The sequence below is a fragment of the Zalophus californianus genome, chromosome 11 (genome assembly GCF_009762305.2).
Source record: "Zalophus californianus isolate mZalCal1 chromosome 11, mZalCal1.pri.v2, whole genome shotgun sequence".
NCBI classification, from domain to species: domain Eukaryota; kingdom Metazoa; phylum Chordata; class Mammalia; order Carnivora; family Otariidae; genus Zalophus; species Zalophus californianus.
In genome coordinates this window covers 96,424,162-96,437,067 of record NC_045605.1, presented here as the reverse complement: position 1 = coordinate 96,437,067, position 12,906 = coordinate 96,424,162, and the positions used below count along the sequence as shown (strand labels likewise).

General features: G+C 60.8%; 2 protein-coding genes across 6 annotated transcripts; both read left to right on the top strand.

The window, feature by feature from the left end:
- Positions 1-2,095: 2,095 nt before the first annotated feature.
- On the top strand, positions 2,096-10,419 carry PEX16 (peroxisomal biogenesis factor 16). 4 transcript variants are annotated; one of them, XR_003517640.1, is made up of 11 exons: positions 2,096-3,136; positions 3,340-3,375; positions 4,160-4,236; positions 4,587-4,720; positions 4,857-4,957; positions 5,697-5,777; positions 5,863-6,018; positions 6,116-6,192; positions 6,323-6,442; positions 8,089-8,153; positions 8,708-8,783. XR_003517640.1 is itself a non-coding variant. In XM_027581275.1 (11 exons), exons 1-11 carry the CDS (start codon positions 3,025-3,027, stop codon positions 8,764-8,766), a joined length of 1,014 nt encoding a protein of 337 aa, XP_027437076.1. In that variant the 5' UTR covers positions 2,096-3,024; the 3' UTR covers positions 8,767-8,863. The 4 variants fall into 4 exon arrangements, 3 of the variants coding, with proteins under 3 accessions (XP_027437076.1, XP_027437075.1, XP_027437077.1); XM_027581275.1 differs by having other exon boundaries at positions 6,120-6,192; positions 8,708-8,863; XM_027581274.2 differs by lacking the exon at positions 8,708-8,783 and having other exon boundaries at positions 6,120-6,192; positions 8,089-8,360.
- A 671-nt stretch (positions 10,420-11,090) lies between these two features.
- C11H11orf94 (chromosome 11 C11orf94 homolog) lies at positions 11,091-12,873 on the top strand. 2 transcript variants are annotated; one of them, XM_027578059.2, is made up of 3 exons: positions 11,091-12,254; positions 12,487-12,560; positions 12,723-12,873. In XM_027578059.2, the coding sequence occupies exons 1-3, from the start codon at positions 12,151-12,153 to the stop codon at positions 12,842-12,844; spliced, it is 300 nt and encodes a 99-aa protein (XP_027433860.1). In that variant the 5' UTR covers positions 11,091-12,150; the 3' UTR covers positions 12,845-12,873. The 2 variants fall into 2 exon arrangements, with proteins under 2 accessions (XP_027433860.1, XP_027433861.1); XM_027578060.2 differs by having other exon boundaries at positions 11,956-12,254; positions 12,487-12,873.
- The last annotated feature ends 33 nt before the right edge of the window (positions 12,874-12,906 follow it).

Genomic DNA, 12,906 nt, shown 5'->3' with positions numbered 1-12,906 from the left:
TCTCTCAGCCTCTCTCTCTCTCTGTCTCTCATGAATAAACAAATAAAATCTTAAAAAAAAAAAAAGTGAGGGCCTGGGAGACCCTAACCCCGAAAGAAGCTGTGGAAAGCAGGCCAGCATTAGACCCCTCAAGTCTCCTCCTTCAAGACGCTGGGATGCCTTTCTCTGGGAGATGGGGGTTTTCCAGGAAAGTCCAATTTTGGAGGCCAGGGGTAGTGGTTGCCACAGATACTGATGGTGGGTCTCTGCACATCTGGGAATTAAAAGGAGATGAGGGGATGCAGGGGCCATCCTGGCGTCTGGAACTTTGAGCCTTCAGCATCCCCTGACCCTCATCTCTAGCCTGGAGCTGGAGTGGGGGTGGACGAATCCCTCCCCAAGCCCCTCAACAGAGACTGGGGATGGTGGAGGGGGGTAATAAATGTGAGGGAGAGGGTACAGCACACAGGTCAGGGCCTGGCCAGGGAGTGTGACAGGAGCTGGGGCTTTTGGAACTACTTGGTTACTCACAATGCTGGCCCCACCTCTCCCTTAACCTTACCACTCAGGGGAAGCTGCTTGCTGAGCCACTTCCTGGGCCTCCAAGAGGTTGCTCTGGGGCAGGGGGAATGGGAGCCAGGGGGTGGGCCTATGAAAGGGTGCTGGTCTTCTAGGCCCGAGACCTGGTTTACCCAGCTCTGCCCAGGACTTTGCTGTGTGACCTTAGTCCAGTCAGGCCCCCTCTCTGGGTCTCACTGTCCTCCTCTGTACTTGTTAGACTGGTCTAGCTCTCTTCTCCTGTGGCTCAGGGCAGACTGAAGGAGGGAGGTTCTGGGCCACCTGCCCAGAGGCCCTTCCAGCCCAGCCAGGTGACCAATGCCAGGCAGGCACCCAGCAGGGTGGGGCTGCGCTGGGTGCCTCCGGCACACACGGTCCACTCTTTGTTTCTGGGACCTAATCAGGCCTGAGATCTGGAGAGGAAATTCAGGCAGCTCTGCTGCTGCCAAAGTGGCTGGGCCCACGCTCCTCTCCCAGTCCTGCAGGGAAGGAGAGGTTCAGGAACAGGTTCATTAAGATGGTGGGGTACATGGGGCACCTGGGTGGCTCAGTCGTTGGGCGTCTGCCTTCGGCTCAGGCCATGATCCCAGGGTCCTGAGATCGAGCGCCACACTGGGCTCGCTGCTACGCGGGAAGCCTGTTTCTCCCTCTCCCACTCCCCATGCTTGTGTTCCCTCTCTCACTGTCTCTCTCTAATAAATAAAATCTTAAAAAAAAAATGAAGATGGTGGGGTACAGGGAGGAAAGGAGAAAGAGCCCCACACTGAATGCCCTGAGCGCTGGTCTTAACCCCAGCTTCTAACCTGACTCACCACCAAATGGCTTCACTGTATCACTGCCCTTGCTGGGTTGTGGGCAGTAGGAGAGAGAGCAATGCTGTGGGAGACACACATTGTGGTCCATTTGGCCAATGCCATGCTATGTGACCTGGGACAAGTCCTTTCACCTACTGGGGCCTCTTATTCCCCAACTGTGAAAAAGAGTTCATACCTAGCTGGCAAGGTGGCCAGGAGTGATGTAGGAATGAGTCTGGCCCCCAGGAAGTGGTGAGAAACGATGTTGGCGATGCCTACGACCACCCTGTTCTGCAAGACCTGTAGCCTCTCCTGAGGCCCCTGGACACATCTCCCTGGGTCATCATTGCTTGGCACGAGAAGCGAGAGCAGCTCTGATTCCTCACCTGATAGAGAAAACTAAGCTGGAGAGGAGGGTGGGGAAGAGGGAGAGGGGAGGGAAGGAGAGGCTGTGGCTTCCTAGTAAGGTGTGTTGCTTAAACCGCCTAGATGCTGTGGTCAGACCAGACCAAGATTCGAATGTGACTGGGCGTCCTTAAGCAGATCCTTTCCACACCTGCAGATAACATCCCGTAGAGGGAATCAGGTAAAATAATGTATTACTCCTCTCAGAGTACCTTGAGCCAGTCCGCAAGGGCTCAGCCCCTTGACCCCACCCAGGCTCCGCCCCTTTCCCCACGGAGCCAATCAGTGGCGGCCTCCCCGGAGCGTCAGATTCCCTACCTCTGGCCGCTCCTCTCCCGCCACAGCCCCTATCAGGGAGGCCGCCCGGTTTGGGAAGATTCCCAGGCGTCTTCCCCGTCCCTTGGGGAAGAGCTGAGGACCGGGAGGTGCATCCAAGGGCCGAAAAGCGCTTTGAGATTGAGCCCGAGTTCAAGGACCAAGTCTCCCCTCAAATCATTTTACAGATGGGAAAACTCGAGACCCAGAGAAGGGAAACACTCGACCAAGTCACCTCAAGCCAAGAGCGGAAGGCCGAAACAGTTTTCTCCGCGAAGATGGGAGTGCGTGTCCGCACAGTCCATGCGGGAGCTGTGGCCGAACACTAACAGTGGCTGACCAGGGAATCGAGACTGCGTGGAAGGCTGGATTCTTCCTTGCCTCAGTTTCCCCAGCACTACGTCTAGTAGGGGTCCGGGGACGAGGCAACTGGCTAAACGGGCCCCTGCCAGGACTCTCCCCGCACTCCCCAAGTCTGATCGAAGTTCCTTTAGCAAGCTACCTCCCAGCCCTTTAAAATACGGTCCTCCCGTTCGAGCCTCTCGGCGTTCTATTGGAAAGACTCCAGGATCCTAGTCCATTCTCTAGAATGAACTGCTCAGACTACCGCGGGAGCTTTCTTGGAACTGTTAACTGCGCAGGCGCAAAAAGCAACCCACCCAGAAGGCGGAAGCAGAGCCTCCCAACAACGCCGGGGGGTCGGGGGCGGAGAGTGTGCTTAACCAATGACCTGAAGGAGCAGGGAGGGCGGGATTAGGCCCGCAGTTGCTAAGCGCTACCATAGTGGGAGGTGATTTAAGAAATGGGGTGAAGGGTGGTTCAATGGCCCTTCACGTCATCATCCTTCTGGCCCTCGGAAGTTAAGCCACGAGGAGGCGGGCCTAGGACCGGAAGCAGGAAGGAGGGCGCAGGAAGCAGGGTGCTACAGCTCGTCGTACTGTCGGTCCGTGAGTCTGTCGGTCCCGAGGGCAGGATGGAGAAACTGCGGCTTCTGAGCCTCCGCTACCAGGAGTACGTGACTCGTCACCCGGCCGCCACGGCCCAGCTGGAGACGGCAGTGCGGGGCCTCAGTTACCTGCTGGCAGGTGCTACCCTGACCTTTGCCCTACCCCTTAGGGGCTCTGACCTCTGACCCCACGGGCCCCTTCCCTTCGGAGTCAGGGTAGTGATCGCTGTGCTTGAGAAGTTCCTTCCACGTTCCCATAGGGCACAGGGAGGGGATGTCCAGGGCCCCGAAGCCGCAGGCTGAGGCAAATGCTCACCGTCGCCTCCTGTACCTTCTCCCCAGGTCGCTTCGCCGATTCGCACGAACTGTCAGAGCTGGGTGAGTGGGGCTCTGGGGTGGATGGGGGGCGGCGGGGCTTCCCAGAGGGGGGACCACCCCGGTTCGCTGTCCTAGGTTTTCCGTTACCTGGTCCTGTGCTGAGTCGGACCGAAGGTCCAGAGTCCACTGTCTCAGGTCCCCCATAGTCCAGAGACAAATCTGGGGACCTTGACTGGTCAGGCGGCTGGCCCAAGTACCTTGCCTGCCTTTGCCCAGTTAATCCTCCCTGTAGTCCTACGATGTACTGTTACTGTCCTCAGTGTCCAGTAAAGGGAACAAATTCAGCGAGGTTAGGGGACAGCTACTGGTGATCCCGGAGCCAGGATTCAAGCCCGGATTTTGCACATTCGAGAAGCCCCAGACTGTGACTGCCTCAGGCGTGTTTGCCCAGGGAGCCCCGGAGGGTAGTGGAGGTAGAGGTGGAGCCGCCTTTCAGGGACAGGCCGCAGGGAGCTGAGGCCTGGAGGCGAGACCACACATCCATGGCTGCTGAGAGCGATGGTCAGTTCTGGGCAGCTGGCTGACCAGGGCTCTGCAGCAAGGCAGTAGCTGCTTTCTCAGAGAGACGAAGCCCTCCTTTCTTGTTCCAGCCACCCACACAAGATCATACTGGGGAGTGGGCAGCTCTGAGGAAGTGGGTGGGGAGGCGGGTGGGTTTCCACACGGCCTGTGGCTGGCGGAGTAGAGCAGGTAACAGGTGATCCCTGCAGCTGTGGGGAGAAGGGGAGGATGTAGAGGCCGCAGAACCAGCCCCTCACGGCCACACTTTTCCCCCCGCCCTCAGTGTACTCTGCCTCTAACCTGCTTGTGCTGCTCAATGATGGGATCCTGCGGAAGGAGCTTCGGAAAAAGTTACCTGTGGTGAGAATTCTGTCAGGAGCTGAGGGCGGGAAGCATAGGGACTTGGGAGTGAAGCAGTAATCGCCAGTCCAAGTGTGTAGCGTGTCTCAAGAGTGTGAGACATGCCTACGTCCATCTGAGCTTCAAGCCATCTCATTAGGTGGAGGGTCAAGTTGTTAGTGCCCCTGTCGCAGATGAAGAGACTGAATTTCAGAGACATAGGGTAGCCTCTGCTATCTGGAGAACTCAGGCCTGCAAGGGTAGTCTTAGGGGAAAATCCACCTCTCCTGTCAGAGGAATCACCTAGGAGGAGGGCCTGGGACTGGGCCCCCCCGCCCCAACCCTGATCTCTTGGCCTGGGGTCCTTGCAGTCGCTGTCCCAGCAGAAGCTGCTGACATGGCTGAGCGTGCTCGAGTGCGTGGAGGTGTTCATGGAGATGGGGGCCGCCAAGGTGTGGGGTGAAGTGGGCCGTTGGCTTGTCATCGCTCTCATCCAGCTGGCCAAGTACGTTGGGACTGAGGAGGGCAGGCCCTGGGTGGGGGTGACTCAGGCCAGCAGTTCGTGTGGGGTTCACCAGAGCACCCCTGGCCCCCTGCTGGCTAGCCACCTCCCCCGCAGCCCTGTCATACTCCCAACCCAGGGCTGTCCTGCGGATGTTCCTGCTGATCTGGTTCAAGGCTGGCCTCCAGACCTCACCCCCCATCGTTCCGCTGGACAGGGAGACCCAGGCACAGCCCCCGGGTAAGCTGTTTCCACGCTCTGGAGTGGCCTGGCACATGGAGCTAATTTGTGGGTTTAGAGCCAGCCAACGTGAGTAGAGTGTTGTCTGTTTATGGAGCACATTTATCCCCATCAGCTCAGTTTGCTGTCATCACCCTGTATTGTACAGAGAAAAAAAAAGAAAGATGAGGCTAGGGGCAAAATCAGAACTTGAACTCAGGACTCCTGGTGCCAGAGTCCTCATTCCTTTTTGTGGAACGGCGGACAGCATGAGTAGGAGATAGAGGTCCTGCTGACCATGTCTTTGGGCCTCGTTCTGTATATCAAGAGCCAGAGTTGCATAAGGCAGGGTACCTGGCAGATCTGTCCCTTCGGGGCTTTGGACTCCTCACTGGTTGGCCTCCAGGCCTGATGCCTCTGGCCTTCCGTGGGGACCGTTCTTTGCTTCTCCACCTGGTCATATTGAAAGCAAAGGACTGAGAAGACATGGGCCCTCCCTCCATCACTCCAGTCCCTGGGAGGCCTGGCTTCTTGGCTGGCTCCCCTACCACGAGTCATGCTGCGCTTTCCCCATCCGGGGAGAGTGCTGACGCACAGCTCTGGCGACAGCGTCCTGCCTCAGCTGCCGCTGTAGTACAGGCTTACCCACGCCCACCCATTCCCCCCTTAGCCCGGGGGCGTTCACTGCTTGTGGGTTCTCCGCGGGCTCTGCTGCAAACATGTTCCTCTGACAGCATGGCCTTCTGTCTGTCCCTGCTAGATGGTGACCAGAGCGCTGGTGGCCAGGAGCAGTCATACGTGGGGAAGCGGTCGAACCGAGTGGTACGAACCCTCCAGAACAGTAAGTGTAGGAGTCATGGCCCCGGGTGCCTCAGGGCAGAGGTCAGCCTGGGCCTGACTGCTCATCCGCTGCCCTTGTGTTCTAGCCCCATCCCTGCACTCGAGGCACTGGGGAGCGCCCCCGCAGTGGGAGGGCCGGCGGCAGCAGCAGCATGAGGAGCTGAGGGTCACCCCCCCCACCCCGCTGGGGCTGCAGGAGACCATCGCAGAGTCCTTGTATATCGCCCGGCCCCTGCTGCACCGTATCCTCTGCCCGCCACTGGCTGGCCCTGTGGGGCAGGCCCCATGGGGAGTGGGTGGGTGGGCCGTGTGCCGGAGACCTCCTTGACACCTTGGCCGTCAGTGCTCAGCCTGGGCCTATGGGGTCAGCGGTCGTGGACACCCTGGCTCCTGTCTGGGGTCGTGGACGTGACCAGGTGAGCCCAGGCCTGCCTGGGGAGTCTGCTCCCTCTGCCGGGCTTCATGCCGCGGGCCTGTCCTCACCTGAGCAGATGCCCCCCTGCCCGCCCCACTGCTGGCCCTGACCTTGTCCCCTTCTGCCCCCAGCCTGAGCCTCCTGAGCGACAGGAAGGGCCTGAGCCGGAGGGAGCGGCTGGAGCTGCGGCGCCGGACCATCTTGCTGCTCTACTACTTGCTGCGCTCCCCGTTCTATGACCGCTTCTCTGAGTGAGACCTGGCCCCGGCCCGCGCGCACGCCTCCCCCCCACCCCAGGGGTGTGCCATCCTGCGCGCAGTGGCGAGTGCCAGCCCGGCCCTGCCTCGGGGCGCTCCGGCCACAGGCCCGGGGCTGCGGGAGGCACGCAGGGGTGGCGTGCCTGGGGCAGGGCCCCAGGGATGGTGGCAGGACCGGGCTTTCTTCTTGCTCAGTAGTTTGGAGCCCCACTTTGCAGAGAGGCCCTTGAGGTTCAGAGAAGCGGGGCACCTTAAACAGAGCTGTCCAGCTAGCCCATGGCAGAGCCAGGGGCCACCGCCATGCCTGTCCCTACCTTGCCCGCCCCTGCTCTGTCACCTGTGAGGGCCCAGCGCTTCCGGCCTCAGCCAGACCCAGAGGGCCCACTGGCAGCAAGTAGGGGGGGGCTTGGGGCCAAGTGCCCCAAGGCCTGCCGGGTGACTGCCTGAGGTCAGACTGCAGTCTGAGGAGGGGTCTCTGTACGGCGACGGGGACCAGGAGACAGACTGGAGGCTCCCGTCTTAAGTCCTCTGCTGGAAGACTGCAGTAGTCCCTGGAATTACGTTTAATAAGATGGCCGCACAACCTCTGTTTGGGTTTGGTTTGGCTTGCTTTGGTTTTGAGGCAATAGGATGTGAGTTTGTGCCATACTTAATACCACCTTGGTGAAAATAGCGTGGCCTGGTAATTCCTCTTTCCAGATAAGTTTGCAAGCTCACAAGGTACTAAAGCCAAATCCTGTTCCCTGCTCTAAAGGAATATTCCAGAGACTTATATGGACCATATGAGCTCCCCCCACAGACAGCCTGCACTTTGCAGAGGAAGCGAAGCCCCAGGATCGCGGAACTGAGGCATTTTGAGGCGACAGGACCCGCAGAGGTGGTCCCACAGGTGGCAAGCCTCTAGTGTGGCCCCTGCTGAGCGGACCAGCCTAGCACCCTCACAGCAGTGGCCCAGACTGAAAAAGGTCTAGAAACCTGCTGGAGAAGTTCCTGGTTACCCCAGAGGACAGGGAGCAAGCTGCTGAGCGGCTCTGGGGTATAGGCTGTGCAGGGAACGCTCTGTCCTTCCTGTCAGAGGCCGAGTGTCATCTCGGGCCAGGCTGCCTTGCAGTCGTGTGACCTGGGCCAAGTTACCAAAGCGCTCTGTGCCTCCTCTGTGCAACGGGGACGTGCTCGGGCCTATCTCATAGGGTCGTGGGAGCCCTTAAATGACCTCAGACATGGAGGAGCACCTGGTACAGAATCACTTAACAAATGCCGAGTCTTACCATCATTTCTCTTGTTCCCGTCCCCAACACTGTCGTCTCACCCCAGGTTCTCCTGTGGGAAAGCCCTGTCTCTTAAAAACAATAGGGCCTTGGCCCCTGCCCCCGCCCTGGGCCTGCTCACTCAACATTGGCTCATGAGGTTTCAGTGTGGCTCAGCGCTTCTGGCTTACTGGGGGTTTCTTGAAGGCAGGGCAGGGCTGGCCTTCCCTTTGGGCCCTCACCATCCCTGTGCCGGGACTGCCCCAGGAGTGTGTTGGCTCAGGACGAGGGAGAGAGCGGCGGGAGTCTGTGGGACACTGTGAGGAAGCACCAGTCCCAGGCTGAGCTGTGGGCAGCCCGGGCCAGCCTGTTCTGCTCATCTTCTCTCTGCAGGGCGAGGATCCTCTTCCTGCTCCAGCTGCTGGCGGACCACGTCCCGGGCATTGGCCTGGTCGCAAGTAAGTGCAGGGTTGGGGGTGTGATTACCGAGTATCGCAGATCTTTCGAGTGGCCCTGTGTCCCTGACTTTTCTCTTTATCTCCTTGTCATTTGATTCTTGACACAGGAGAGGGAGCCCAGAGGTCAGGTTGGGTGGGTGGCAGCTCCTGGGCAGGGCCAGGCCGGCCCGTAGAGCCTCAGGTTGCTGGAAGGCGTCCTGTACTGGGAGGAGTGTTGGGCCACACTAGGCTGTCAGCCTTAGCCCGGCCTCGGGATCCTGGAGCCGTACACCCCTGGGGCTTCTCTGGGGCTTCTGTGGCGGGGCTGAAGCCCACCAGGCTGTTTGGAGCTCTTACCTCAGCCATGTGGCTTCTCTGAGCCTGAGGTCTTTGCAAAGGGGGACAGAGGTCGCTGCCGCTGCTGCCTCCCGAGGGGCAGGCAGGCAGGAGTCAGTGGGGCTCTGGCTGGACGGATGTGAGCAGCCGTATTGGGGCAGCGTGGCTGAGAAGGGCCTTAGGTAGAGCAGAGTCAGATTGGAGTCTGGCCCTCAGCCCCGAACCCTCTCTCGTTGCAGGGCCACTCATGGATTACTTGCCCACCTGGCAGAAAATTTATTTCTACAGCTGGGGCTGACCCATCCTGGAGAGGGTGCACGGAGGGGCAGGGGGTGCCCCGGCCGTCAAGTCCCCTGGGGCCTCTTTGCCCTAATAAAACTGACTCTGGCAGCGTCCCAGCACGTGGCCTCTCCGTGCCCGCCACCCAGGGCTCCCAGCTCTCCCCCCTGGCCCACCGGGCACCCCCCCACCCCGGACATCCTCTCGACTTTTCACCCTCTGGCGATGGAGCCACTGTGGCCCGCACGTTGTCCCTGGGCTGAGAAGCCTCCTGTCGGGACGGGGACCTGGGCTCCTCTGGCCTCAGAAAGCTGGGGTCTAGTGTCCTTGAGCGTGGGAAGCGGCTTGCTGTGGCAGCCGCGGAGGTGAACTCAGCTCCTCTCTCACTGGTCCCTGGTGACAACAGACAAGGTCCAATGGGGCAGGGGGTGACCGCTGCCCATGTGGCCTCTGGCCAGAGGCTCTGTCTGCCCCTTCCCTGCAGGGCCCTGTCCTCTAGCCTGCCAGCCTGTGATGGAGCCTGGTGAATGGTGGGCCCGGCTTGGTGCAGTGACACCTCAAGCCCCGAGCCCCTGTTTCACAGCTGGAGGTGTTCTCCCACAGGCAAAGAAGGTGAGGCACCAGCCAGCCCTGGGGCCGGTGCTGGGGGCGGGCGTTGGAGGGGCTGGGAGCCCGAGGGGGTGCAGGTTCAGGGGGGAGGAGCTGGGGGTCTCTGCACACACCCCCTGCCCGCTCCCTGGTGGCCAAGTCTCCTGGGGCCGTGCACAGGCTACGGCAGGGGGGTGGGGGGGCACAAGCACCCAGACGGGGCAACTGCAGCCTGGCCTTTCTGCCTGGCCCGTCCCCTTCCTCAGCCTCCGCCCCTGTCCCCTTTGCCCTGTGAATAGACCTAACTCTCCTGCTGGAGTTTCTAGCAGGGTGAGCCGCCTTCCAAATTCTGAGGGCTCCATCCGCACCACTTCTGCCCTGCCTCACTTCCTCTGACACCTGGGGGGAGCCACGGGAGGAGGGGCCAGCCTTCCTCTGCTACCCTCCATGCCCCGCAAGTGCCTCTGGGAAGGCACGCCCAGGTCCTGGGCCAGAAGGTGAAGGGACGAGCCTTCAGGTGGTCACAGCTTGGGGCCCCGATCTGTTGGGTACAAGGACCGTTGCTGGGCACGTGCCCTGTCAGTGGGCTCTGGGCCGGGGGCTGTGCGTGCGGCGGGAGGAAAGCCGGCCTTGCTGTTGGGCGCTAACCCATCCGCAGAGACACATAAATGCAGCACGCTGGGGCGTGGGAGTAGGTAGGAGCGTGTACCTGAGGGAGTCTGGGTCGGAGGTGGGTGAGTGGAGGTGCTCGCTGCCTGGACGGATGCCTGTGGAGGGCGCACCCGTCAGGGAGGCCTCGGTTCAAGCAGGGGTAACCCTGCGCCAGTGTGGGGCCGGTGGGAGAGCAGGTTGTGCAGTGAGTCACTGCTGGGGCAGAAGGGAGGGAGGAACAGCGGGAGGGGGTAAGGTCAGGGCCAAATCCAACAGACCCTCGCAGGCCAGGCAAGAAACTCAGACCTGCTTCCGGAAGGCAGTGGGGAGGGGAGCATTTTAAACCTCATCTCAGGGCGCCTGGGTGGCTCAGTCCGTTAAGTGTCTGCCTTCAGCTCAGGTCGAGATCCCGGAGTCCTGGGATTGAGTTCTGCATCGGGCTCCTTGTTCGGTGGGGAACGTGCTTCTCCCTCTGCCCCTCACCCCGCTCGTGCTGTCGCTCTCTCAAATGAAATATTAAAAAATAGGGCGCCTGGGTAGCTCAGTTGGTTAAGCGACTGCCTTCGGCTCAGGTCATGATCCTGGAGTCCCGGGATCGAGTCCCACGTCGGGCTCCTTGCTCAGCAGGGAGTCTGCTTCTCCCTCTGACCCTCTTCCCTCTCGTGCTCTCTCTCATTCTAATAAAATCTTAAAAAAAAAATCATTAAAAAATTAAAAAAAAAATACACCGCACCCCAGCGGTCTGGTGTGGGGGGCTTCCGACAGGTGGTACTGGAGGCTGAGCACAGGGACATGGCAGCAGAAACGTCCAACAGTGGTTGGGGCCGGATTAAGGCCGTGGCTGGGGGATGACAGGGTGTCGGTGGCACCCAGGCAGGCTAGGGACTGGGTGTGGATAGAGAGGGAGACGGTGGCCTCTCAGAGGCAAGGAGGATGAGGGACAAGGGACTGAGTTGGGCAAAGTGTCCAGAACTCAGGGTTTCCCGGTAGCGGTGAGGACAGAGGACGGGGACACGGGCTTGTGAAGGACAGTGGTGTCCAGGACACACAAAGGGAGAGGACCACTGAGCGGTTAGTGTGTGGGCTCAGAGCACGCGGGGACAGTCTGAGGAGATGCCAGCACCTGTCACCCTGGGGGTTACTGAGGACCAGGAGCCAGGGCTGCCCTCTCCAGGCCTTGGGCACGTCGGCAGTCAGGGGCACAGGACTGGACCCCCGGTAGGTCTGTTCTTAGAAGCGACGGGGTTTCCAAAGCTCAGAGCCCTGCCTAGCGCTCAGCTTCTGACTCCATAGGTCTGGAGGGGGCCAGGGGTCTCGGGTTTAAAGCCCCAGGGCTTCCGAAGGGAGCTAGGCCCGCGCGCCACTGACGGGGAGCTGCGCAGGAAGCAAAGAAAGGGCCCCACAGCTTTGCCTCAGCCTGAGAAGAGACCGGCTCCATGCTATCACGTGGCGTTTATTCATTCAACAAATATTTACTGAGCATCCACCAGGTGTGGCTGGGGATCCTGCAGTGAACAAAACCAGTCTCTACCCTCGGGAAGCTTCCACTCCAGGGAGCAAGTTGTGGGCTTTGCCACCTCACTCAAAATCCGTCTGTCCAGCTTCAGGGGTGGTGCGGAGCCCCGGGGCTGGGCTGTTGGAAGCTTCGGGGAACTGGGGAAGAACTCTCTCAGAGCAGGCTCCCCGCCCCCGCCCCAGTGTCATCTCTGAGTGGGTCGGAGGACGTTCTTGGCATCACTGAGGGAGGGACAGGGTGGTGGCAGCAGGAGGTGGGGATGGTTGGGGCTCTCCGCGTTGACCTCTCCCGTGTGCCACCCCTTGAGCAGAGGTATGTACCTTACCTCACAGATGAGAAAACGGAGGCCCACGACTGTGACCTGTCCACCTCCCAAAAGGCAAGGTGGGGGTGTGAACCGAGATCAGACTCCAAAGGTCTGTGCCCTTAACCCTCGGGCAGTGACACTAGAGCAAGGTGCGGTTTGGCACCTGTAGGCCGACAGCGTCAAAAAACCAAACCAAACCGAACCTCAGCGGGAGGTTTCTGGCCTCACCGCGGAGCCCTGGAACGACCGGCCTTTGTGAGGTGGCCCTGGCGGGTGGCAGCGGTTCCGTCCTCCTGCCGGGGGAGGGGCGGGCAGAAGCTGGGGGACAAGGGCAGGAGGAGATGGTTCTCGCCATGCTGGGGGCTCTGTATCCCAGGGCGGGGCTGAGCCTCTTCCTCCTCTACCTCGTCCTGGCTGCTGCACTCCTCCGCCCCCAGCCGCTGAGGTAACTCCTGGGAGCACAGGGTCAGCGGTCCACCGGGCGGGGGGCCTGGAAGGGGGGGCCCGGAAGGGAGGGGGACTGCGTGCTGCCTCCCGCTCCCCACCCTGCCCCGGGGGACTGGCTGGTGCTGTTACCCCGGGCGTCGGGGCTCACCCAGGCCCCCACCCTGAGCCTTCACAGGGAGGTGGTTAGCAGGCTGCAGGGCCAGGGCTGAGCACCCCAACATCTCCCACAGGCCTCAGCGATCTGTCCCTGAAGAACTTTCAGCCCCTCTGGAACTCTCGCAGCCACTTTCTGGCCTAGTAGATGGTAGTATCTCAGCCCTGCCCGCCCCCCTGCCCCCCCAATGTGGGACACATGCCGGGGGGGGGGCACCCACGTCCAGCCGCGGGGACTTTTCATCCCAAACAGCACTGTTCTGGGGTGATCTGGGCAGATTCCCCTGCCACCCACACCCCCTTCTCTCCTTAGACTATGGGGTTCGACCCAAGCACCCCTGGCCGCGAGGGCCTCGACCCCTTCTCTCCCGGGCCCAGCAGCGCAAGCGGGACGGGCCGGACATGGCTGAGTATTACTATGATGCACCCGTGTGACGGGAGCCCCTTATAAAGCTATTCTGTGCAGCCAAGGCTTGGGCTTTCCTGGCACGGACACC